Source organism: Maylandia zebra, linkage group LG16, assembly GCF_041146795.1.
Source record: "Maylandia zebra isolate NMK-2024a linkage group LG16, Mzebra_GT3a, whole genome shotgun sequence".
Lineage (NCBI taxonomy): Eukaryota > Metazoa > Chordata > Actinopteri > Cichliformes > Cichlidae > Maylandia > Maylandia zebra.
In genome coordinates, this window is record NC_135182.1 from 34,478,910 (window position 1) to 34,505,530 (window position 26,621).

General features: G+C 39.7%; 1 protein-coding gene across 1 annotated transcript in view; it reads right to left on the reverse strand.

The window, feature by feature from the left end:
• The window catches only part of pth2ra (parathyroid hormone 2 receptor a), a 79,737-nt gene that overhangs the window by 48,270 nt on the left and 4,846 nt on the right, over positions 1-26,621 (reverse strand). The window contains exons 2-7 of the mRNA XM_004566006.4: positions 23,178-23,283; positions 18,383-18,493; positions 17,586-17,710; positions 13,859-13,956; positions 7,625-7,808; positions 1,775-1,928 (exon numbers count right to left, since the gene is read on the reverse strand). Coding sequence (XP_004566063.1) covers positions 1,775-1,928; positions 7,625-7,808; positions 13,859-13,956; positions 17,586-17,710; positions 18,383-18,493; positions 23,178-23,283 — 778 coding nt within the window. The remainder of the gene's footprint in view (positions 1-1,774; positions 1,929-7,624; positions 7,809-13,858; positions 13,957-17,585; positions 17,711-18,382; positions 18,494-23,177; positions 23,284-26,621) is intronic.

Below are 26,621 nucleotides of genomic sequence, written 5' to 3' on the forward strand. Positions count from 1 at the left end.
TCCAAATGTTTGTTAAAGCTCCTCAAATAACCAGAAGTTCAAATTTATAAATATTTCGCTACATGATTATAGGCAGATTATATAATAATTCCCAAAAGCTTTAATAGTTCATGGATAAACAGCTGAAAAAGCAAACAGAGATGTAAACGTACAGACATGAAAATGAAAGCCTATATTAATCTTTTTAGGAGCACAGAGTTCTGTAAAGAGATCCGTCGACTCCATGCTGATAAATGATAGAAGCGCCTTTAGCAGCAGTAACAGAAGAATTCATTTTCTGTATGATTTTATTTTTCTCTCACATTGTTGGAGGAATTCTGGCCTGCTCTACTTCGCATCCCTGCTTCAGTTCATTGAGGTTTATATCTCTCTGGTGCTTTCACAGCATTTCAAACAGGTTTAGGTCTGAACTTTTGACTGAACCGCTGCAGCGCCTTCTTTCTTTTCTATTTCAGAAAATATTTTTTTATATAGAGGAGTTGATGGTTGACCCAGTGCTGGAACATCAGTAAAAACACCTCAAACTCTGGTCTGGTGGCTATTGTTTCAGAAGTCTTGTGGTTTGCAAACCTCAGGCTACGTTCACACTGCAGGTCTTGATGCTCAATTCTGATTTTTTGATCAAATCCGATTTTTTTTTTGTCTCCTCGTTCACACTACAAATAAAATGCGACAGCAAACGCGCTCTAGTGTGAACGCTCAAAGCAGCCGCATGCGCAAAAGAAGACGTCACACACAACGCGCTCAGTTTAGACCCAGACCAACAGTATTGTTTGACTGATGCACCTTAATATAAAGACTTCGGTCTTTACGTTTCCCAATTTTTGCTTTAAGTTATTGTGTTATTTACATAATAATGTAAATAACCTAATAATGATCCTTATTGCTGTTTTAGAGCAGCGGTGCTTCAAAGGATAGCTGCAGATTTCTGTCAGAATCTGCAGATTATACAGTACAAAGAAAATGTTCACGTTGTCTTCCCAACAGTTTCACACACTTGCAAGTAATCAATTAAGTGCATCTGATTAGCAGCACCTGGCTGCTGCACAACCTCTTAATTCCTATAGAACCAGTAATGGTGCACATAGTTTTCACAGGACTGCATTTGATCACATTTGAACTTTCAACGCAGTTTGATGGAGGAGTCAATAAAAGGTCTATTATTATTTTATATTTTAGTATTTTATTACAGCTGATGTAATCCAACATTAGTGACTTAAAGTAACTACAAGTAAAGAAAACCAGAGGAGACGGAAAAGTAATGTGAATGCTCTTTGCTCTTTGCTTGTTCATGCGGCTTCAAAGAAACAAACGAAAAATCTGTTGTGGGGGAAAAAACCCTTTCATCTACTTTTCTTAACAATGTGACACACTCCTTTGCAAGGACAGAACAAAAACTTGAACAAAAACACAAGACATCTGTTCTGTTTCAGATGAAACAACAATTTTATTCCAAAAGTCTTTTTTGCTGCTTTTGATGTGATGAATTACACAACTGCCATCAAAACAACAATAAACTGCAGATATAAAACTGACTTCTGTTAATCACTCACTTAACTCTGCTCGAAAGGTTTGGAAATTCCCCTACACAGCAGACACAAACTATATTAATGAGTCTCTTCTCTGAAGCATGTTGGAAAACATTAAGCGCTGTTTTACATATGGTGTCATATTGTAGTTGCAATGAAGCCATAAACTTCAGAACTGATGCTTTCGTCACATTTTGTCCTCCTTCATAACTGCGTTATGTGTAATGTAATCTTTTAGTGCTTACCCCATCCGATGAGTATCAAACCCCAGAGGTATTTGGAATCTGATCGGAAGGCCATGAAGATGAGACTGTGGAGGTAAAGGCCTTCTACCAGAATCCAGTAGTAATTGGTAGCCAGAAAGTAGATGAAGAGCAGCACAGTCACCTTGCAGCCAATCTGAAAGCATTAACAGTTTTATCAGATCCTATTTGAAACTAGTATTATGCAGCTTATTATGCTGTTATTTTGCATGTCTGTGTGTTGACACATGCGATGATCACAGTACTTCAAAGTATTCAAACACCACAGGTGATGATAAGAGAGGAAATGATCTCATTACAATCAGAAGCAGCTTGCTGTATAAATTTGCACAAAGATGTTATTAACTAGAACATAAACACAGAGTAAAGCAGCTTCTGCTAACTATGTCATTGTTTGTGTATGATTCCAAGATTAGTGACATGTACAGGCTATGCCCACTAAATTTTATACTGTAAAGGTTTCAGACGTAACCTGGATTGTTTTTTGTCATTTTTCATCTCTGAAAATCAAAATCGTATGATAGAAGTCTGCTAAACTCACTACTCAGTTGTTACAATAGAACTGACACTATATACAGTGGGGCAAAAAAGTATTTAGTCAGCCACCGATTGTGCAAGTTCCCCCACCTAAAATGATGACAGAGGTCAGTAATTTGCACCAGAGGTACACTTCAACTGTGAGAGACAGAATGTGAAAAAAAAAAAATCCATGAATCCACATGGTAGGATTTGTAAAGAATTTATTCGTAAATCAGGGTGGAAAATAAGTATTTGGTCAATAACAAAAATACAACTCAATACTTTGTAACATAACCTTTGTTGGCAATAACAGAGGTCAAACGTTTACTATAGGTCTTTACCAGGTTTGCACACACAGTAGCTGGTATTTTGGCCCATTCCTCCATGCAGATCTTCTCGAGAGCAGTGATGTTTTGGGGCTGTCGCCGAGCAACACGGACTTTCAACTCCCGCCACAGATTTTCTATGGGGTTGAGGTCTGGAGACTGGCTAGGCCACTCCAGGACTTTCAAATGCTTCTTACGGAGCCACTCCTTTGTTGCCCGGGCGGTGTGTTTTGGATCATTGTCATGTTGGAAGACCCAGCCTCGTTTCATCTTCAAAGTTCTCACTGATGGAAGGAGGTTTTGGCTCAAAATCTCACGATACATGGCCCCATTCATTCTGTCCTTAACACGGATCAGTCGTCCTGTCCCCTTGGCAGAAAAACAGCCCCATAGCATGATGTTTCCACCCCCATGCTTCACAGTAGGTATGGTGTTCTTGGGATGCAACTCAGTATTCTTCTTCCTCCAAACACGACGAGTTGAGTTTATACCAAAAAGTTCTACTTTGGTTTCATCTGACCACATGACATTCTCCCAATCCTCTGCTGTATCATCCATGTGCTCTCTGGCAAACTTCAGACGGGCCTGGACATGCACTGGCTTCAGCAGCGGAACACGTCTGGCACTGCGGGATTTGATTCCCTGCCGTTGTAGTGTGTTACTGATGGTGACCTTTGTTACTTTGGTCCCAGCTCTCTGCAGGTCATTCACCAGGTCCCCCCGTGTGCTCACCGTTCTCATGATCATTTTGACCCCACGGGATGAGATCTTGCGTGGAGCCCCAGATCGAGGGAGATTATCAGTGGTCTTGTATGTCTTCCATTTTCTGATGATTGCTCCCACAGTTGATTTTTTCACACCAAGCTGCTTGCCTATTGTAGATTCACTCTTCCCAGTCTGGTGCAGGTCTACAATACTTTTCCTGGTGTCCTTCGAAAGCTCTTTGGTCTTGGCCATGGCGGAGTTTGGAGTCTGACTGTTTGAGGCTGTGGACAGGTGTCTTTTATACAGATGAGTTCAAACAGGTGCCATTCATACAGGTAACGAGTGGGGGACAGAAAAGCTTCTTACAGAAGACGTTACAGGTCTGTGAGAGCCAGAGATTTTCCTTGTTTGAGGTGACCAAATACTTATTTTCCACCCTAATTTACGAATAAATTCTTTACAAATCCTACCATGTGAATTCATGGATTTTTTTTTCACATTCTGTCTCTCACAGTTGAAGTGTACCTCTGGTGCAAATTACTGACCTCTGTCATCATTTTAGGTGGGGGAACTTGCAAAATCGGTGGCTGACTAAATACTTTTTTGCCCCACTGTAGATTAAAGTAGTGGGACTGAAAGCACCGGGATTTAAAGATTAAGAAATGTGGCCACAAACTTTTTATTACAGGGCTATTTAAATGCAAAAAGTTTAACTTACAAGGTTTTTCAAGTTAACGAAAGTGTGGGGGGAAATAGATTAACCACATCTCAAAAAAAGACAAAAAAAAACAAACAAAATAACTCGTATTATTGTATTCTAGACACCCAGTTTAAGTCTAAGTATTAAAACATTTTTAAACTGTGGAAAATCGATATCAAAGTGTGCAAACCCAGTCCTAAAACTGTAAAAAATAGTTTCCTTAAAAACAAATCTTTAAAATTAATACAACACATATAATAACCCTGGTAATTTGTGCAAATTAAATCTCCAAAAGTTGATTCTGTTCATCTGGATGTTTTCAGTGGGAGAAACGTTTCGTCACTCATCCAGGTGACTTCCTCAGTCTCAGCTGACTGCAGGTTTCAATCTTATAAACAGGACATTTGCATAATGACTGAAACCAGCACCACTGAATGAACAATGGGCTGGGAGGTCAGTTCTTTCATCATTAATATGCAAATTCTCCTGGCCATTGATCAAAGCCCACTGATCAATGGCCATGAGTACCAATCACATTAGACTTTCATACTCAGTCCTGCTACAGTCCAGCCTGTGCATTCACTCGGGGACCAAACAACTCCTAAGTGTGCCACATATATGATTTGTTTACCTCCACTGTGTGGAGAATAGTTTGACACTAGAAGTCTGCTCTCACATTCAGTGGGGAAACCTTCTCACAGGGAAGAGTCACACACTGAATTAATGTTTAAAGGAAAAAGCAGTGAGACTTCTCCTGCAATGCAGTCATTGCAGGAGAAGTCTCACTTAAAACGTTACTGCCTCTTATTTTCAGTCTGGGATGTGAAAATAGGACATTTTCTGTGGAAGTGTCCTGCCAAAGGTGAGAATGTGTTTCCACCCATTTCCATATATATACACAATCTTGCAGAACTCATGCAAGTAGATGCTTTATTATACATCACAGGCAGTATGTGATGGTATAGGTTGTGGCTCTGACTGTCTCAGACTCAAAGGCTGAGTCATTCAAGTATTCAAGTGATTATCTCAGTTTCCTGGAGCAAATATGCTCCAGCTACAGGTAAGTGGACTCTAAACGAAAGGTTTCGCCTTCAAACATGTTGCTCATCAATGAATATTCATTGTATTTCCTTCTGGAACTTTACGTTTTCTTACCAGATCACCTTATTTAATCATTTAAATTAACAATAACTGATAATTTATGGGACAGGGGTGGGATTAAATAAGTGTATACTTCTTCCCACTCCCTTTCAACATGTAAATTAATCAGAATGTTTTTTTGTATGTAATTTGTATAGTATATTTTTTTTCTCTCATTTCTTTTCTAAATGTACTTGTATATTGTTCACATGTTGAAATAAATTACCAATCAATCAAAAAAAAAAAAAAACAAGCTTATGAGGGTGGAATTGCTCCTCTGAATAATATGAATACATTTAAATAACTAAATCAGCTGGTACAGTAAGTGCAAACCAGATAATTAATACTAACAATGCTGCTTACAAGACTCTAAGCTTTAAACAGGAAAAACAAGCTCTGCTCTTGTTTGCTACAGCAAGACAAATGAAATTTAAATACCAAATACAAGGGGTCTGTAGCTGGGATAATAATGTAGTCTAAAACTGGTGACTTACACAAATTAAATACACACAAATGGAAGAAAACCCAGAATAAACAAACAAATCTAAAGTGAATGCCATTTCTCGTTGCTTACGTGTTCATGTGGCTTCAAAGAAAGGAAGAAAAAAAATCGGGACAAAAACCTTTCATCTGCTCACTTTAACAATGTCTCATCCTTCTTTTCAAGGACAGAAAAACCTGTAACACAGCCAGCAGTTCTGTTTCATGTCATCATGTTATCGGTACACATAAACACCCAAGTCACCTGTTATTAACATCATAATTAGGACTAATAGAGCTGTTTACAACATTCAAATTAACCTACGAGGGATCAAGCAAAAAAAAAAATGGATAAATAAATAGAATTGTTAACCCATCCTCTGAACGTCACACAGGTTGAATGCATCTGCAGTACCGTCAAACCATTAGAAGTTTTGGCGTCACTGTCTACGTCAAGCTGCTCGGGGTTATAACTGAATCAGACTCCATTTTATTAGACATTTCTCTCTGTTTTTGTTTCATAGAAAATTCTCTAAAAACATCCCATCGTTGTGTTCACTGTGTACTGTTCCGCTTCTTCATATTCAGATCCACATCTCCTGCGACATTCAGTTCATGATTATTTTGTGGGGATTTTTCATTAACGTTTTTGTTGTTATGGTGTCCACCTGTGCTCTGTGGTGCTCTCTGTCGTGTTTTATTTTGAAAGTGTCTTGTTCTGCTTCCTTTGTCTGGTTGGTTCAGTCTCAAACATCAACCCAGTGATCAAAAAAAACACAAAACCCTTGCTGACTTCAGTGACATCACCTGATTGGTCAGCAGCAGAGCTTTGACGTCAACATGTTTAAAGACTTCCTGTCTGATGTTAAGGACCTCACTTTGAATCGTGGGACTTTTGCTCAATGTTTTGGGTTTTTTGGTCTCGAGTTCTGTTTGTTTCTTTGTTTCATCTTTGTGTTTTTCTTCTTAGTTTGTTCTTATTTTATTCTCAGTTGTGATTCGGGGGGGGGGGGGGGGGTTAGCTTAATCTTGTCTTGGGTCTAAATCCTGGCTGCTGCACAGCCGTGACATTGACATTGTCAAATAACCTGTTACTCATTTTTTTAATTCTTCTGATTTTATTTAAAGTTTGGGGTGGTTGCTTTGCCCAAAGATTTTCTGTTCTTAACTTTTTTTTCTGTACTGGATTTCTTCTGAGGCAACCCATGTTTAATGTCCCAGCACTGTATTGTGTGAGTAATTCCCTCAGGCCACTCTGCAGACGTTTGGACTTGGAGAAAGTTTGTACGAAGGCTCAAAATATCCACCAAAGGGTCCTCGCGCACTTGACAAATTGACCGTGGGACACCCCTAAGCCCTCACAGACTTAGCTGGATGATGCTTCAAGTGTGTGAGGGTGGACACTGAGATTAGGTCTTTTTCTTTGTGATTTCATGATTGTTTCCACCTGATCCTCATCAGCCAATCAGCCCTGTGTGCATATTTATTCATGTGTTGCCGTCTGTTTTTGTTAGCTTGTTTGTTTACGAGCGCTTCAGCAGTTCTCACTGCTTTCCTTCCTTTGGCACGCTTTCTGATGTTTGAGTTTGTCATTTCTCTTGGATTCATTTTACCCTACTGTGCTTTTTTTGAGGATTTTTATAATTCAATCAATACTGTTTTTTTTATTTGCATCTGAAAAATCAGGTTCAATTCAAAAAATAAATGCTGCAAATTCATCCTGTGAAATTATATGGTTGGTGTGAACGGCTGCATTAAGATCTGAAGTATATTAATGTGCAAAATATTTGCATGAATTTTATATGTCCAGTGAGTAAAATCTATTATTCTTAGAAATACACAGAAACAAAATCTGGCTTTGTTGTGTAATGACACCTGATGATCCTGATTAAAGTCACTCATTCCAACAAACACTGTACCACATCTCTAATTTGGATCTTATTTAATGTGCATGGTACTTACATACTGCGACTTGTCCAGTGATGCTATGCTAACAGTTTTTAAGCTGTCGAGCAGAGCAGAGTCCAAGTCCTGCAATCCCGCCCTGGAATACACAACTTTGTCCTTCACGAAGATGCTGACTGCTCGTAGCATGAAGGAAACAAAGAGGTGCATGTGGATGTAGTTTCTGGTGCAGTGAAGACGCCTGCCACACAAGCAAAGACAAAGTTATAAAAACTGCAAAGCATTTCTCATAAATGATGAAATGAGTCCAAGGCTACCCTTGTGGCACTGTTGAGTAGAAATGCAAAAAAGTATAAAAAACATGATCTCATGACCACAAACACCAGTAAAGCCGGAGAGTTTAAACGATCTTCTTCCCTCCTGTGTCATCTCTGTAATGTCAGCTATAGGAGTTGAATGTGTATATGTGTGTTCCATTTAACAGAAAATAATCCACCAGTTTTATGCAAAATTCAGCCTCAACAGGAAGAGGAGCTGGTGAATAGTAGATAAACAGAGCTGACAGAGGGGACGAATCCTCAGCGATCCTGTCTATTTCTGTCAGAGGAGTGAAACTGTCGATGCAGCACATGCCTGCCCTGTAAATCATCGACGTACAGAGCACCGTGACACACAGGTGTACTGAGTTTTTCCACCGTATGGCCGGTAAAGAAACTGTCAAGGATTTTCAAACTGTCTCATTGTAAGCACGGGTCTCTGGCTATATAACTGTGCAAGGATAAGAGTACGCCTCTGTTAAAGCCAGCGCAGCACTTCTATATCTCTGTTCTGTTTTGCTGCAGTAAACACAGAGAGCATTAAAAACTGTAAAACCTTGCAAACAAATATTCACTATTTAAGTATTAGTGTTGCTGTCACTGCTCCTGTTGTTCCTGCATATAATTACCATGAGCAGTACAGGAACATGAGGCAGAGAGAGGGGGGGGAACAAATCCTTGCAAACTCCTGTTAAACGAGTGGCCAAGTCATTGTCTTCAGGGTTGAAGATGATGCAACTGTTTGGTGTATTTTACTCAACAGTTGGGGTTTGTTCAAACGTGTGACTGAAGCTCAGCTTATGTGTTTTATTCTTCCTTAATTGGATTTTAAGAAGTGGTAAACTGTGGTAGAGAACACTGAGGCAGCTGCGCTCCGACGGACCTTTCAAACATGTGTAGTGTTTATATTTCATGCCTTCACAGTATGATGAATTCATAATGTCTCCACCTAATTTTCAACTGCAAATGTATAAAGTAAGTTTAAATAACCAGATGTTTTTTCCATAATTTATTTTCAAGACAGCAGGGAGGAGGTTGTTGTTGTTGTTGTTGTTGTTGTTGTTGTTGTTGTTGTTGTGTTTTGTTTTGTTGTTTGTTTGTTTGTTTGTTTGTTTGTTTGTTTGTTTGTTTGTTTGTTTGTTTTGGGGGGGGGGATTAAGACACTTTTTGATGACCATTATCTTGTCCTGTTTTACCCAAATATGACAACACAACAGCCATACAAACATTATTTATTATTTATTTTAATGAAAGTGTAAATGACAATTTATATAACCATGTTTAACCCTTACATCAGTTAAACACTGTCCTCACTCCTATATACTGCCATCTATAATTGGCAGTATTATTTCATCATCATCACTCAGACCACAAAACGTTAAAAATAATGACTGCAGACTCGTCTCTGCATTCAAACTGCTGTCAAACATCAAAACTGACTTGAAGTTTCTGATACTTCAAAACAATTAATCCCTGTGTGTTTTTGTTTTTTCCTACTCTGGAAAACACTGCACTGCTCAGCACAGCTGACTGTGGCTTGCATAGGGTTAATGTACTGCAGCTCTTTAAAGGGCGCTTTACATTTTCTAACACACATTGTGTACATTATCACTAGAGACAAAAACTGAGGCAGACAGCAGCGGGAGCTTTGAGGGCTGATAAAGAATCAGAATCAGAGATTTGTCGGCACTTTAAGAAGTCAGAAACACTGGATTTAAGGCCTGTATTTGTCAAACGGAGCCTTGATGGCTCTTTGAAATTTCAGCTGCAAATGATCCAGAAAATGTGCTCTGTTTGAAGTTTCCCTTTTTAAACATGCATCTCTGATCACCTCGGGCACTTTAGCATCTGAAGAGTAAGAGGATGTTTACTCAACTTTCAGCTTCCATCTCTCGCAATCAAATCCAGCAACCCAGTCAAAACTTGGTGTTAAAATCAGGAGGAAGTTTACCTACACACAGGATACCCATCAGTGGTGGCACAGAGCTCATTGTTCTGGATTATTTTTATGCAGAAGGCAGGAGAGGTGCTTCTAAATGGGAACGTGTAACACTGGTGTTGCATAAATGACCAGTTCTTACACTCAGGTTTTAAATCTTAAGAAATGCCGTCTTCAGTTACCGGTAAGTGGGTTTTTGTGTGATATACAATTTCAGGTGGGCAGGGATTTCGAAAAGGTTTTTGAAGTGTTGATGGGATTATTACACCTACCGTAACACGCCATAATAAATCTGGAGAGCCCTGCCAGTGGAACTGCAAAATCAAAGGCAGTTTGAAATGATCGCCTCCTGTTTACTTGCATCTCTCTCAGGTCCATGTGAAACGAGGTTTTCATCTACATCAAAGCTTTTATTTTCATAATTTAAAATATTTCTTTACACTTGTTTGAATCCTCTTATGTAAGGAAGCAAGCGGTTACAGTAAGTCACATAATTTGCAGAGTCTTTTTCAGATGAATGTGGTTGGCTGCTCCGTCTCCAGTTACCGGATCATTAGAGGTATCTTCCTGTTGCTTGGATATAACCTGCCTTCAAAAATACTAAAAATAACTGAGCCCATGATTCTGCAGTTTCCTTTTCAAGGTTACTTAAAATAACATCATTCAGAAGCTGTTATTCGTTAGAACTAATCAATTTAAATCGAACCAGTTAAGAAATTAATTTACCCTAATCAGTGATGGACATTGATAACTTTGATGGCCATTGATGGTGATTTTGAAGATCAGATTCTGTATCCATTCCTTTACTGGTTTCCACAGATGTTCAGCAAACCACTTTTATTCCCAGAGTGCAGAAGCACAGCAGGAAAAAGTCCTTCATGTGGTCCAGGTGAAAAGCTCCACTGGCACCACTTTCAACATTAATAGTGTGAATGCCGTGACTGAGATCCTGTTTCTCTGTAAACTTTAATCTTCTACTTTATTCTAGTTGCTCCGTTTCTTTGCCGCTTAACTACTCCCTCAGTTTTCATTCGATTTTCACCATTCAAATTTTAAGCTCTTCTGCTCATTCTGCTAATGCCAGCTATATCTTTTGGTGCTGATAACTTTTGTACTTTTTGAAATATTAAGCTTTCTATGTCATTTTTGACTCATTTGAATGAATGGGACCACATTAGCAGTGTGATCACCAGGTTAGCTTGCCGGGCTGAGCTGTGTTTTAGCTCAGTGAGATGAGCAGCCGTTTTCAGAGCAGGAGGGTTCGAATCCCGCAACATTTTTTTCAGTAAACACTTTAACTTTTTTAACACTTTTCAGAACAAATTTCAGCTTCTACACCCTTTTCAGCAGAAATTTTAGCTTTTTCACCTCTTTTCAGCACAAATTCCAGGTTGTTCAGCGGTTTTCTTCACCTATTTTCAGCAGAAACTTCAAGTTCCGCTCTTTTCAATTTCAATTCAATTTCAGCCTCTTCTGCTCTTTCAGCAGAATTTCAGCCTTTTTGCCTGTTTTGAGTATACAGTTCTGCTTCTTCACCTCTTTTCAGCACGATTCAGCTTCTTCGGGACCCTGCACATTTTTTCTCTCACCATATCTGTCTTTGGGACAAGAACTAGTTTGGCTCAGTGAGATGAGCAGCTGCCGTGAGACCTGGTGGTGCAGGTTCAAATCCTACCTGTGGCTGTTGTCACACGTCTTCTCTGCTTGCACTCAGTGTGCTTTATTGATATTGTTCAGTGTTCCCTTTCAAATACAACGGTTTTCAGCAAAGACTTCAGTTTCTACAGCAGATAGTTCTCCTTCTGCTGTTTTCAGATTCCACTACACGGCATTCACACTGCATTTTCGCAGGAAATGCAACTTTTTCTAGATTAATTTCTTAATTTAAAAAAAGAAGAAGCTTGGAAACATATCCAAATAAAAACTACTACAAAACCACTATTAACAATTTCTTTTGGATGACATCTTTCTTATGTATTTGTGTTTTATCTACAAGGCCGTTTATTTTTCTTTATTTGGATCACAAATGTAAAAACCTGTAGCAGTCATGGATAAATGCCGGGGTTCTGGTCAGAGTCAGTCTGACACATATTTTGTTAGGGATCGGACCGATGGCTAGCTTTTTTTCAAGAAGAAGGCACAAGTCGATGTTTACAGTGTATTTACAACTTCAACAGTACACCGTATCAACAGAGAGATTGCCCCTTTCACACTCAGTCCCACCAAAATCTAATTCTCAGTCTTTCCAGCCAGGCTGTTTGCAACAGTTGGCATGGTATTGACTGCTTACCAGGATCCAAGCTCTGTGCAGATGGCGATGCAGGGAATGACGAACTGGAGGGGAAGTGTGCACGACTTTGTTTTGAATTCTTGGATCTGGTAATTAGGGATGTGTTTGCATGACACTACACAGGATGTGACTTGTATGCTAACCTTATAGCCAGATAAGAATGGCTCCCTGTGTCCTTGTGTATATTGTTTAGTATGTTCTCATATTTCTGGTATTTTCTGATTGATTTCTTAATGTTCTTAGTTTGTTTATGATTGTCCAGTTTTTTATTCCTGGTTTATAATAAGTGTCAGTTCCTATTTTGAGTTTTTCTTGCACCGTTCCTGTTGAGGAACACAGGATGCCTTTGTGAGTTTCATTTACCTTTGCAAAGGGGTCAAACAACATGCCAGTAGCCTGCATTTTGACCAAGAGGGACTGCAAGCCTAGAATATTTATACAGACAAGCTATCTTTCTGCCATGGTCCGAGCGCTGTCTAATAAAAGATAACTCGTACATCAACACGTGGTATTTCTGAAAGATTACATGGAGACAGAATATGACAGCATGTCAGAGCCTTTCATTCGACACAGTCAGCTTGACCCGGAGAAGCAGGGGTCTTAAATTTTCCATTATGTTCCTTCAATCTTTCGTTCTTTGTCGTTTGTCCGTCTCATTTCCCTACGCTTATACATTTGCCCTCTCTGTTCGCCCGTGCCTCTTAATGTTTCAGTATCTGTGTCTAGTAGTTTTCTATTTCCTCTTTTATTTTCCAGCCTGATTTCCCTTCATGGCATTGATTAGTTTTACTTCCACTTTGTGTTTATCATGATTGAGCTCGCCTGTGTAATCCCCCTCACCTGTTCCTTGTGTGTATTTATAGTATTTGTCTTCTTGCAGCCTCCCTGCATGTTTCCCTCTCTGCTCTTCTTGGCTTTAGTTACTTTGCATTTTGGACTCTGTTCTCTTTTGGATTTGTTATTTTTGGGCTTTGATGAGACACGGCTCACATTTTTGTTCTGTCCATTCTGCCTCTGAAAGCTGCGTTCTGGGTACTCATATCTACGCTCCAATACGACAGGACAAAGTAAAAAATTTACATCAACTGTCGAAACTTTCAAAAATGTGGCTGTGGTTCTAAAATAATTGCTAAGGGAAAATCTTGGCTCCTGAAGGTCAGTTTTGCTACATCTACTGCTGCACTGCCGCTGAACGTCAACACTGGACATAAAATGATCTCTACTTGTCTCATGTGGACATACAGATGAGTCATTATTTATTCTGCTAATCTCTAACATGTCCAGTAGAGTGGATGTGTTTTAGTTTAGATCTGTAATGAGCACATCTTACATTTCCATATGCAGATGTGTGAGACGGCAGCGTCCCCATCACCACACTCTAAATTAGACTAATTAGCATTCTGCCATTTGAAGTATACTCAACTCTGCATCCTCTAGATGTGCTTCGAAACGGTACATGATTCAACAGGACACAAATATTCCAGCTGACGAGGGAGCTGACAGAGGCATCACAAGAATATAAATATCCCGGCTGCTGGGGAATTTTCATAACCTGTAAAGTTCAAGTCAGTAAGGCATTAAATGTTGCTGTTATTTTTAAGTTCCTGCCACTGCTGATTTTCAGAATCCAAAGCAGGATGTGCAGCAGGAGTCCGGCTCCCACTGATGTGTTTTCTATCTGCAGAAGCTCAGATTTGACAAACTGCAGTTTATGATTTAAGCAAAAACAAAAACTGCTCTCTTACCGGAAGTATCCAATGATCATGATGGCCACTAGCAGAGAGCTGAAGGACACGGCATAGCCAATGGTATACATGACGTACAGCCGCTCAAAGAAGTCTTGCTGTGACAAGAAAGAGAGACATTTCCTATTTAGTCAACTTCTGAACAAGACTGGTACAATTTACACAATCATGACTCACAATGGTATGGTAGAAAAAACGGGGCTGCAATGAGAACATGGAAGCCCAGCACGAATGGAGTTTAATTAAAACAGAAAAATGAGTCAGCATTACATCCCTAATCTTTGATAGAGTAGAAATTACTTCAGGAGTTTTAGCAGCAAATCCATTCCCTGGAAATCTAAGATAATGTAATCTCTACGAGGAGTGGTTAGGCTCAAAGCTGCCAGAAGATCCAGCTGATACCAAAAACAAAAGATGGCTATAAGTCTGTCTTCCTGGTAATGTTTTATTTTCAGAGCAGATGACATCCCCAGGGTAGTGTGGTTGCTTAGATGAATAGGTTGAATATGAAAAGCTGTGTGGAGTGAAATTAAAAGGCTAATTTTATAAGAGAATTATTAATTTTCTTGACAAGATTTTAATTCTTTGTAAAGAAAAATGATGATGGAGGGAAATTAAGGCTGAGCTGATCCATCATTTATAAAGCGACAGACCTGGAAGTCTTTTTGTTAAACACGCCTCAAACTAAATTTGAGATATTAAGCACATGTTAGGCTTATCGTTAAAAAGCTGTACCAGTCGCTCAAAGTCAGTTGTGATTTCACAAAAGCTGCAATCGAGCCAAGTTGGATGAAGGACTCGGAGGCTTGTAGATTTGATTCTTCTATCTAAAGCAAGTTTGTGGAGAGCTTTTAGCAGGTTGGAGAGGCAAACTTTTTTATTTATAAAGTTACTATTTTTTTATTGTTTTCATGGAAACAGCCCAACTTTCTATAATTCAACACTGAATGGAAGCTTGTTATCTGTTATCACTCGGCTGCAATTTGTCACTCCTCCAAACTCAAGTGTCTCAGTAAAGCAAAGTCTCTGCAGCAGCACGTCGACTACTTTTTGTTTCCTACTACAGTACACCCACTCCTGACATGAGGCATCCAAAGCTGGCAATTAGCCGGTGAACACAGCAGCAGTTAGCAGCTAAAAAGTCAAATATTTCCCCCTGGAGCTGTTAGAGACGCGCACAAAAGACCTAAGAAAACACATGGTAACGAGTCCAAATACTAATGATGCTCCATTTATCTGTCTGCTGTGTGAATATGTGTGTGAATACACTTACAAAAGCTGCTTTAAAAGGTGACGTGAAGGCATATTAATGTCACTAATGTAGTGTCAGGTTGGATAATCCATTTATTATTCATCTCTGTCTCTCTTCCACAGCATGTTTTTATCCAGTCTTCCTTCTCTCACCCCACCCAGTCGCAGCAGATGGCCCCGCCCCTCCCTGAGCCTGGTTCTGTTGGAGGTTTCTTCCTGTTAAAAGGGAGTTTTTCCTTCCCACTGTCGCCAAAGTGCTTATTCATAGGGGGTCATATGATTGTTGGGTTTGTCTCTGTATGTATTATTGTAGGGTCTGCCTTACAATATAAAGTGCCTTGAGGCGACTGTTGCTGTGATTTCGCGCTGTATAAATAAAATTGAATTGATTAACATCTTATATGTGTAGCAGGCAAAACAAGGAAAGGGGAAAAGTAACTGAAAGTAACTTTTAGATGAAATATGAGAATTTAAATGGCTGTAAACAGACGGATGGCGAGATGAAAACTTCTCCAATTATTGAGATTTTGTATCCTTTTCTGCCTTCAAATGGCTAAAATATCAAAATCTGCAGTTAAAATTGATATTTTCATAATGAATCATACCAAACAGCACACTAATCACTATGGCGGATGCTAGGCTTTATTGATTAATATGTTTGAGCTTCAAGAGATGCAGACTGTCTGAATGATTACATGTTTTTAAATTTTATTTATTTTTTGGTTGCTTGGAGCACAGTGTCCTCATTTGTCCTGAAATAATTCTGCTATATGATTAGTCACCAGCTTCTGAGAACACTTTGTTTGGTTTCCTTATCAAATGTCTGCTTTGTATTTTATTGGGGGGGCATATCTGGGCGGACGGTACCGTAGAGGATGTAAGAAATGCTTTTTGGAGCTGATTACTGAGTAGAAAATAAGACTGTCATAATCCTGCTGTACAAAAGTTAGCAGTATTTCAGATTTCCTTTAATCATTTTTCTTCTACAACCTGAGAAGGAACACATAATGAACAGCTAACAACTCATAAATATGCAGCCTGTGATGAGAGCCTGAAAGCTGTGTTAAAGGATAACAAGTAAAAAGGGTGAGAACGTGAGCTTCGGAGGATGAGGAGCTGTTTGGTTGTTAGACACTCGAGGTAAGAATATGAAGCTCTGCACCACAAAACAGATGTTTGTGTAAGATGGAGCAGACGGGGCAGCAGATGTTTCAGAGAACATCCAGGCTTATTCACAGAGGTCTGCTCTATGTATGTTTATTGACCTGTGTGCAACACTGCGCGAGGCTTGATTCACCCCTCGTTTATTTACATTCAGATGGGAAAATGGAAGATATGGCAGCAATTTATCGAAACATGGAAACAGTATGTGAGGTGAAAGCACAGTTTGTACATTTTGAAAGAGCTTAAAAGTCAAAGAAATTGTATGGCTGCTTTTTTCTTCAGCACAGCCTGAATGCTGAAATCAGATGCTTTCCAGATAGGATTACACTGTAGATCTAAATCTAATGGTACTTTTCTGCGTTCATATTTTCAGTCGTTTTAACAAGCTCTCCAGCAACACTGGCTGAAATCCAGCTCCAACCCATCACAGAGTGTTTTACAGACAAGTGTAGATACTCGGTGTACCTCCCCAGACCTCCTACAGACAAACCGATGAAGATCTGAACCAAATATTTTCAAATTTAGATTCATCACTCCACCCTGCCACTGACTTCCAGCCCAGTTGTCTCTTGTCTAAAGCACACATCAGGCGTTCCTCCCGCTTCCCTTCTCTAAAAATGACTTCTTGACAGCCACCCTTCCATTTCTGATGAGGCTTCGGTGAACAGCGGGTGGATCAGCTGAAGGTTCAGGTGCATCTCTCAGCTCCTGCGTCGGGTCTGTGTGGCTCTCAGACACTGTTCATCTGCAGTGGATCGTTTTTAGGCCTGTCACTTCTTCTTTTGTTCTCCACTTGTCTAGTGTCATTAAAATTTTTAAGAGGCAACAATGCCAAGTTTTCAGCTTATAGCAGCGTGTTGGTGTAAAAATACTATTTCATGCCTGTCAAACTGTGTTATCTTTGGCATTTTTCATGGTTTCAGCTGAAGAAACAGGAAGAAATGTGTCTTTGCAACAGGCTGCTTGTAATAAAGTGTCAAAAGATACAATTTAAATTTGGTTCTTTGTTGTCTCTTGTCTGTTTTAGACACATCTAGTTGCTTCATCTCTTGATTTAGGACCTTTTTTGTTTTGTTTGAATGATTCAAAGCCAGTGTTGAGTTCCTTAATAATAGGGAAAAGGGTGGTGCAGTGGTGTGATCGTGCAGTATGCACCCGGGAAAGGTCGTCAGGCTTAAGTTAAGGGAAAGTCTGGCTGCTTGGAAGCAAAATGTACAGAATGAGGGGTAGCTGGAGACTTTTACTGTATACTCACAATGGAAAACATTTCACACATACAGCTGCAACTTTAATATTTTATAGCGATACTTACTCTCCCATCTTCGTCACTGAAGGGCTGGAGAAAGCGTAAACACTCTGAGTAATTGGTCCATGTTTTGTTCCACTGCTCCACAAAGACCCAGGAACCGTTGATGTCACACTTCCTGTAAGCATGTCCTACAAAATGCCCATTTTAAAAATAAAAAATAATTTCACTCAAACAAAAACACCTTTAAAAAGGTTTAAGTAACTAATGCATAAATGGCCCAAACACATCTATTCTTACACAGGTGATCTGAAATTATTAATCACAATGAATAATAAAAACTACACCTTAGTTCTGTGTCGTGTATAAAAGGGAAAAAAATCATTTTTAATGCCTTTAAAAACCTTTTTACCTTCAATTCATTGTGGCTTTCACATCAGGGAAAGAACGGATGTAAATCAAACTATTAATGACTGAATTTAAAACATTAATGTTGACGCTCGATGTGATGGACAGAGTTCGATCCACTTTAATTCTTTAATTTTTTTTCTTTGTGGCCTGAATATGAAGCTGAAATTATTCAAGAATCCTGCTGTAAGGACCAAAAAGTTTCACTAATTATCCACCAAATATGATGTTCCACTTTTCTGTGAAGAACACATCAGAGCAAAATTTCTCAAAAAGCAAACTTTCATCTTGTCCAAGACCTTCAAAATCCTCAAAACTCTTTTTCGGATTGTACGCGCTACCTGAGAATATAACGAGTCATGCTGAAAATGCTTGTATTAGATGTTCGCTGAACAGTTTGAGTTTTTCTTTGCATGTTAAGCTCTAATTCGGTGCTGGAAAAGAAAAGTGTTAACCTTGGTGATTGAAGTCATAGATGTACGATGGGCAGGGGACCTTGGTGATGAGCCCGGGGGAGCCGTGGGGCCAACAAATCAGACCGTCCCAGTCTGGAGGGCACACCTCATCTGCAGTGAGAAGATGAAGAAGTCAACACGTCACCGATATGATACCCTCTGTTTTTCCTATGTGTGCTAGTTTGTTTTACATGCCAAGAATATGGACTTCTATATATCCATTCACATTGTGATGCGAATAGGCTTGTACGCTCACAGGCCACTTTGTTAGGTGCACCTGTTCAACTGCTCATTAATGTCAGCTCGGCACATCATTTAGCCATGTAGACATGGTCACAACAACCTGCTGTTCAAAGTGAACATGAAAGTAGCAAAGAAAGGGGATTTAAGTGACTTTGAATGTGGCATGATTGTTGGTTCAAGAGAGGCTGGTTGGTTCAAGAGATGCTTTTCTCAGAAAATGCCAGCAGATCAACAAAGGTCTGTCATCCAGTGAGCGGCAGTTCCTTTGCACAAATGTCTCGCAGATGTCAGGAGAATGGCCAAACTGCTTTAAGCTGACAGAAAGGCAACAGGAACTCAAATAGCCCCTATTCACACCTGAGGTATGCAGAAAAGCGTCTCTGAATATAATACACCGAACCTTGAAGCAGAAAACCACACCGGGGCCGCTCCTGACAGCTAAGAACAGGAAACTGGTTATAATTTGGTGTCGCCACAACAAGACAATAAAAGATTGGAAAACTGTCTCGATTTCTGCTGCGATATTCAGATTCAGAATTTAATTTAAAAACAAACAAGTGTGGCTCCATCCCAGGTCACCGGCTCAGGCTGGTGGTGAAACGATGTGGCGAATGTTTATTTGGACCCGCTGTTTGAATCCCACAGCCTACCTGAGCGTTGTTGCTGAGCAGGTCCGTCCATTTACATCCACAGCGTTTCCATCACCTGATGGCTGGGTAACGCTCCGTGTCACAAAGATGAAATCATCTCAAACTGGTTTATGAAACATGAAAATTAGCTCTCCCCAGTTGGTCTCAGAGCTTTTATTATTGATCTCCTTTTTAGTTTTCAGAGCAGAGATTACTGCTGTGCCTTTAATCTCCTAAAACCCGAATTCTTTCATGGTGTGCACTTTTAATTTCTCTTTGTTATTTGGGCTGATTGGGACCTGATGAATGTTTTTACCTGATTTTTGTTTGAGAAAAATGAGATCCACATATGAGGACATTTGTTTTAAATTTCAATAGAACAGTGGCAGTATAATGTCCTCATAAGTGGATATCAGGCCATTGTAGAGCAAAATTTTGTATTTTGGTCTAGACAACCTAAAATGTGATGTCCACATATGTGGATGCCAGGTCCTAGGAGGTTAAAACAGCAGTTTTAAAGGCCCGACTCTTTGTGGTGTCGGGCCTTTGCGGTGGTGACGACTTGGACACTCCAGAATGAGTTTCCTCATTGCCCTAAGCTTTTTGTTATGAATTCAGAGAAGGCTTTAAAAACAGATAAAGACCTTCCTATCCAAACAGAGATTCGGGTAATTATGTGTCTAACCTTGTTTTGTGGTGTTCGTGCATCTGCTTTATCGTTTTATTTGTTTTGTTTTCTCTTTGTCTCTTTGTGCTTAATAAGTCACAAAGAGAGTTCACTGTATCAATCCAACAGAGCCACATTGGAATGTGCAGCCAAGAAATCATCTTAATATAGATGAGAATCTCTGATGAAAAACCATTAAATGAACACTTGATCATCTAAACTTTTAATCCACACCTCAAAGGGTTGATGATTTCAGCTTCCACTGACTGCTGTTGTGTCATTTTGTTCTAATCAAATTACAGACACGAGTTGAGGTTTTCAGTTGTCATCACCTGATGTGTGATTTAAGTGTTCCTGTAATATTATAATAGGGCTGTTCGATATAACGATATAAAAACATCTATCGTTTCATTTTACGCAATCGTTTGTTTTGTGGTGTCGCAAAATAAAATGTTAACGGCAATATTTTTTCATTATTTTGATGGTCACTGTCGTGGCTATATTAATTTCTTAAAGTTCTCTCTTTCTCTTATATTTAATATAACCACACTACAGACGGACAAGCGTTTGTTTTTATGCGTTGTCGTTAGCAACAACGACGGTAAAACCACCGCGTGTCCGTTTGTTCCACATAAACCTTTCACAATAAAGCTCAAGATCCTGTTGAGACTTTTCAAAATAAACTGAATGACGTGAAAGATGCAGAGTGTTTACGGATGAGAAGCAAAAAAAGAGCCGTCGGGTGCTAAAAAATAAACCTTAGACTCAAACGTTAGAACAGGCTTTTCCCCGCAGCACGCCGTGTAATAAATACTCACAAAGAAAACAGCGGCCGTTACAACTTATGTCTAAAAATGTATCGTTTCATGCATTGGTTAAAACACTCGACTCCAGGTACACCAGGGGTCTCGAACTCCAGGCCTCGAGGGCCGGTGTCCTGCAGATTTTAGATCTCACCCTAGGTCAACACACCTGATTCAAATGATTAGTTCATTACCAGGACTCTGGAGAACTTCAAGACATGTTGAGGAGGTAATTTAGCCATTTAAATCCGCTGTGTTGGATCAAGGACACATCTAAAACCTGCAGGACACCGGCCCTCGAGGCCTGGAGTTCGAGACCCCTGAGGTACACGACGCCCAGCTGGAAACACTTCACGCAAGTCGAGCTGCCCGAGATTCACAGAATTTACAGAAAATGTTGCATTTTTGTGATTTATATCGTTATCAACAGTAGATGTCTTAATATCTGGATATGAGATTTTGGTCATATCGCACAGCCCTATTGTATAATTTCAATTACAGTGACTGAGCCTGGATTCAATTCAAACTATTCACTCTTGCTTTCTTTTTTAATGACATCTAATTACTGCCTCAGCAGGCAAGTTTTTCCAAACACCCTTTCAACAGGAAACAAAATCTGTGACTTGTTTATTTAGCGAGTAGCCAAAAAAACAGATTCACTGACCATCCTTCATTAAAAGCCACTTACACGTTTAATTGCTATTTAGATCTGAAAGGAAATAGATGGAACAACAGTTTCTGAATGTGTTAGAAGGCCAAAGGTTTAATGGCAGCTCCTGACATCACAGGGAGGCGTGAGACTAAATCATTTAGATATGGGGATAATGGTGCATATTATAAATGACATCAATTAAAGCCCAAAGGGAAGAATTTGACACAAAGCCAGATGTGGGAATCAACCAGGATGCAGAAAGTCTGCTGATGTTTCTGTTAGAGCCTAAATCACACTGGCTGAAATAACATTACAGCAGGCAGGCATTAATCTAACACCTTTCAGATCTGCCTCATCTGCATTGAAAACTATATTTTCACTCATATCTCAAGATGTCACATAATACGGGTGATGTGAGCTATAAAAGCAAAACTATGTGAAAGTTGATTTGGGATGTTGAAGAGCTCTGTGTGCGTGCACCTCAACACAATCTGAGACTGTTTGCCCTCTGATTTTCATTCTGGATCAAAAGAATGAAGACGAGCCTGAAATACTGAAAAGGGCTCCCTACACAGCAGCTTTACTTCCTGTGTATGTTTTGTAACGTGCAACATTAAAAGACACAGTCATACTCTTCTGTTTCACTAAAAGCTCTGTGGAACAGAAATAGTCTGAGCCCAGTGCTAAACATCTGGGACAATAAATCAATGTCAGCCCACAGGACCTATAGGACAGACTCAGGGCACACTCACAGCTGCCGTTGGTGACATAACAAAAAGAAAAGAGTTCTTTCAAAAAACTATTTAAAATCAGCAGTTTAATATTTTATGTATTCTGGAAGACAAGACCAACTGTCCATCAGTGATTATGCACCTGCCACCTGGAAAATAAAGAGGCAAAAAAGCACAAAAACATCCAGAGAGAGAAATGTACACCCTGCAGTCTGCCCAGGTCTGGTGCTGAAGGCTGAGGGGTAAGCTGCGCCCACTTCTGATGGAGCATGCTGGCTCATTTGCTGCTGCAGCTCTGATTTCAAATTGATTCCAAACATGTGGTGTTTTAATTGAAATTACTCATTAAAGAGCACAGAAATGTTAGCCTCTATTATTCTGTTAAATACTTGCATAATCACTGGTTATGAAAGCTGAACAAACGAGAGTTTCAAGTTGAAAACAAATGATTATATAAATAATTGGTTTATATATAATATACTGTAAAGGATAAATAAAAAACAAAACTGTCTTTAGTTCAAATGTCCTTGAAACATCCTTTTGATTTTATTGATTTAATTTCTTATCAGCTCTGCAAAGTTGAATTAAATGCAAACAGATCTTACAACAGATTATCACATATGTAGCACAAATGTTATGTTATTGGCTGTTTGAGCACATCCCCTGTTACCCAACCGGGTTACAGAAGCCAGAGGGTGTGCTTTAAATCCTGGGTTTAGGTTGTAAGAATCACTTTTAGATACTCGTCAATTTTTTGCTTGCAAAAGTGGAAGCTCCATATACAAATACGACTCCCTCCTTTCTGCTCTCTGAGCACTGAGCATCCTTAATTGAGATAAGGAGTGCAGAAGAGTTTGTGGTCACATCAAATATTGATTTCCTTTTGTTTTAATTTTCCCTGTTTACTGACAGTTGGGAAAAGATGTTTAATCAAAAGTATTGATTCCATTATTTTTGGAATCGTCCTAATTTTTCCCCCATCATACAATTTAAAGTGTTGATGTTTCAGCTAAGCTCAAATGAGTTGAGTGTTGTTTTGCAGCGACTGTATCTGCGTGTATGGTTTGTACCTGTGGTTCCTGGTTCAGTGTTGGAGAGATTCTGGTAGCACTGCATTTTGATTTCATACAGGATGTACATCTGCTCCTGTGCAGAGAGCGGCCCATCAAACCCCATCTGTGGAGCACAGCAAACACGATCAGATCTTTGACCCTGTGCATACATGACTGTAAGTCACCATTTCCTGAAATTTCAACAACACTGGGAACATCTTCCTGCGTGCTGTGGGCCAGACCTGCTCTGCCCCAGGTCTTTGATTTTAATCTTGAACTGAGCATATATAAAAAATTATGTGAATTTTAAAATTAGAAACTCTTTGATGCATGTAAAGCGACTTCTTTATAGGTATTGTACAGGGTGGGCCATTTATATGGATACACCGTAATAACATGGGAATGGTTGGTGATATTAAAGTCCTGTTTGTGGCACATTAGTATATGTGAGGGGGCAAACTCCTCAAGATGGGTGGTGACCATGGTGGCCATTTAGAAGTCGGCCATCTTGGATACAACTTTTGTTTTTTCAATAGGAAGAGGGCCATGTGACACATCAAACTTATTGGTAATGTCACAAGAAAAACAATGGTGTGCTTGGTTTCAGCGTAACTTTATTCTTTCATGAGTTATTTACAAGTTTCTCTTTGTTCACAGCCATTGACATGTCAAAGAGGTTAACACGTGAGGAGCGAAATTGTGTTGATATCTGGTGAACGCAGTAACCAGGTCATTGCAGCAGATTTCAATGCAAGACCCCCTACGAGACCACCCATCTCCCATGCTACAGTCAGCAAACTGCTTGCTAAGTTTCGTGAAACTGGTTCAGTGTTGGATTTGCCAAAATGTGGACGCAAGAAAACTGTCACTAATGAAGAAACATCAGTGGCTGTCCTAGCTTCATTCAGCAAGAGCCCACAGCGTAGCACTCGCCGCATGTCACTGGAGAGTGGCATTAGTCCAACATCCCTTCGGCAGATATTAGCTACTCACAGATGGCACCCTTACAAACTCCAGCTACTGCAGCATCTCAACGAGGACGACCCAAATCGGCGCACAGAATTTGCAGAATGGGCAAAACAAAAACTGGAACAGGACCCTCAGTTCACGCAGAAGATTTTGTTCAGTGATGAGGCAAACTTTTATGTGAATGGTGAAGTTAACAAACAAAACCACCGCTATTGGTCTGACACTAACCCACATTGGATGGATCCTCCAAGACTGTTGGAACAACAAAAGTGATGGTTTGGTGTGGTATATGGGGTACAACGATAGTGGGTCCATTCTTCATCAATGGAAACCTCAAGGCCTCTGGATATTTGAAATTGCTACATGATGATGTGTTTCCCTCTTTATGCACTGAAGCTGGCACGTTCCCTGAGTTTTTCCAGCAAGATGGTGCACCACCACATTATGGGTGCCATAGATGAACAGTTTCCTGGAAAGTGGATTGGTCGTCGTGGGCCAGTTGAATGGCCCCCAAGGTCTCCCGATCTGACCCCGTTAGACTTTTATCTTTGGGGTCATCTGAAGGCAATTGTCTATGGGGTGAAGATACGAGACGTGCAGCACCTGAAACTACGGATACTAGATGCCTGTGCTGGCCTATCATGTGATTTGCTGAGGTCAAATGGCCCAGGATGCGAGTGGGCATTAAGGCATCTGGGAAGGATCTCAGATTATGGCTTTCAGGCCATCCAGCTCTTAATGTTCTTAATTAATAGTTAATGAATAACTAATAGATTTAAACCACATCGATTTTATGGCAATAAAAATAAATTATATTTTCATTATTATTAAGTTAAAGAAAATTATGAGTAAACCAAACTTTAATTTTAACTAAACAATCAGAAAGAGACGTGGAGGGAGAATAGCAGTGGGTTTGGAAGATAAACAGAAATGAGTGTTATATCACCTGAAAATATTGCAGAGAGGTAGAAGATAAATATTGAAGAGCAAAGCCCCCGGGACAGAGCCTCGAGGCACACCACAATAATCTGAATTATACTGATATATATATATATTTATTTGCACAAACTGAACAGCCGGAGAGGTACGAGAAAACCATGCGAGTGACTGTTTATGCCATTAGAGACTAATCTATAGCGGACGGTGTGGTGGGAGAATGTATCAAAAGCTGCAATAAGATCAATGAGATGAGATCCAACCTTGCAAAGCTAGTGTGGGGAGAATTTTGGGTGACATCTCTTCTCATGGAGAGTCCTCGATTCAATTTTTGCCTCACTTTCATCAATCAATGCAGAATTTAAAGCAGATTTTTTGTGGTGCATAAATTCTTGGAGACGAGCAATAATATAGATTCACTCTTCAGCTACTCACACGTTGCCAAAAGTTTAGGCCTTGCATATTTATACATTTAACACTTGGCATGAATGAAAATGAAAAATATATAAAGAATGTGCTGGTGAGATTATTACACTTATGACTTATGAAAAGATGATTCGCCCAAAAACTTAAATCGCCCTTTCTTAACACTGCTTTTCCTAATTTATTTAAATGATTTCTTTCTGTAGAAGTGAAAATGACTGAGATAACAAATGTATTAGAGTTTTTTAATGTAAAACATTTGCATTCCTTTTTGTTTTGCTCTCTCTTTCTGCCACAGCCTTTTTCTTTATGCAAGTCCAACATGCTTTCCATTTTGAGGCTGATACAGAAAATATACATGTGACCTGGTAAGATTGCTGTCACGATTCTTCCCCAAACGTGACCAGGATTCTTATTCAGACATCATACTCACATGTCAAACTGCTATCAGATTTGCATAACAGGGTGCATGTCTGGAAGTCGATCCAGTCGAGACTGTTTTGTTATAGTTTGGACCAAAGTGAAGAAGTGACCAAAGAGAGAGAGAGCTCTCTCTGAAGTGATGCTTCTGACATGACTAAAACAGGCATATCACTCACACATATTTCCTAAAAGCTTCTTTTAAAACCCCGACATCAGTTTTGATTGACTTCTTATACGAGTCTAAACAAAAAGAAAAATCGATTTTTGCCTTTATTTACTTTTATATTAACAGTATGCTTGCTTTATTCCTCAAAACGTAAGAAAAGGTCCAGAATCAGTGGATTCCAGTCATTCTTTCAGTGATTTTCAATCTTTTTTTGTTTGTTTCTTCTTTTCACATTGATTTCCATATACTTCACTTCCAGTTAATGTCTCATTTCTACGGAGCCCCGCAGGCGACATGGGAGAAAAAAAATTAAGACGGACTTTTGCGAGATCTCACAAAACAAACTCGGGATCTCGCAAAACTAACTCGAGATCTCGCAAAAGTTTTAGCCGCAATCTTCGGATGCCGGCTTGAAGCCAACCGGGAGGTCGAGGCACGATGTGCCGGGAAAGCGGTGCTCCTCCCGGCTGTAGTAGGTCTCGACCTCCCGTTAGCTTCGAGCTAACGGGAGGTCGAAGGCCGAAGAATGCGGCTAAAACTTTTGC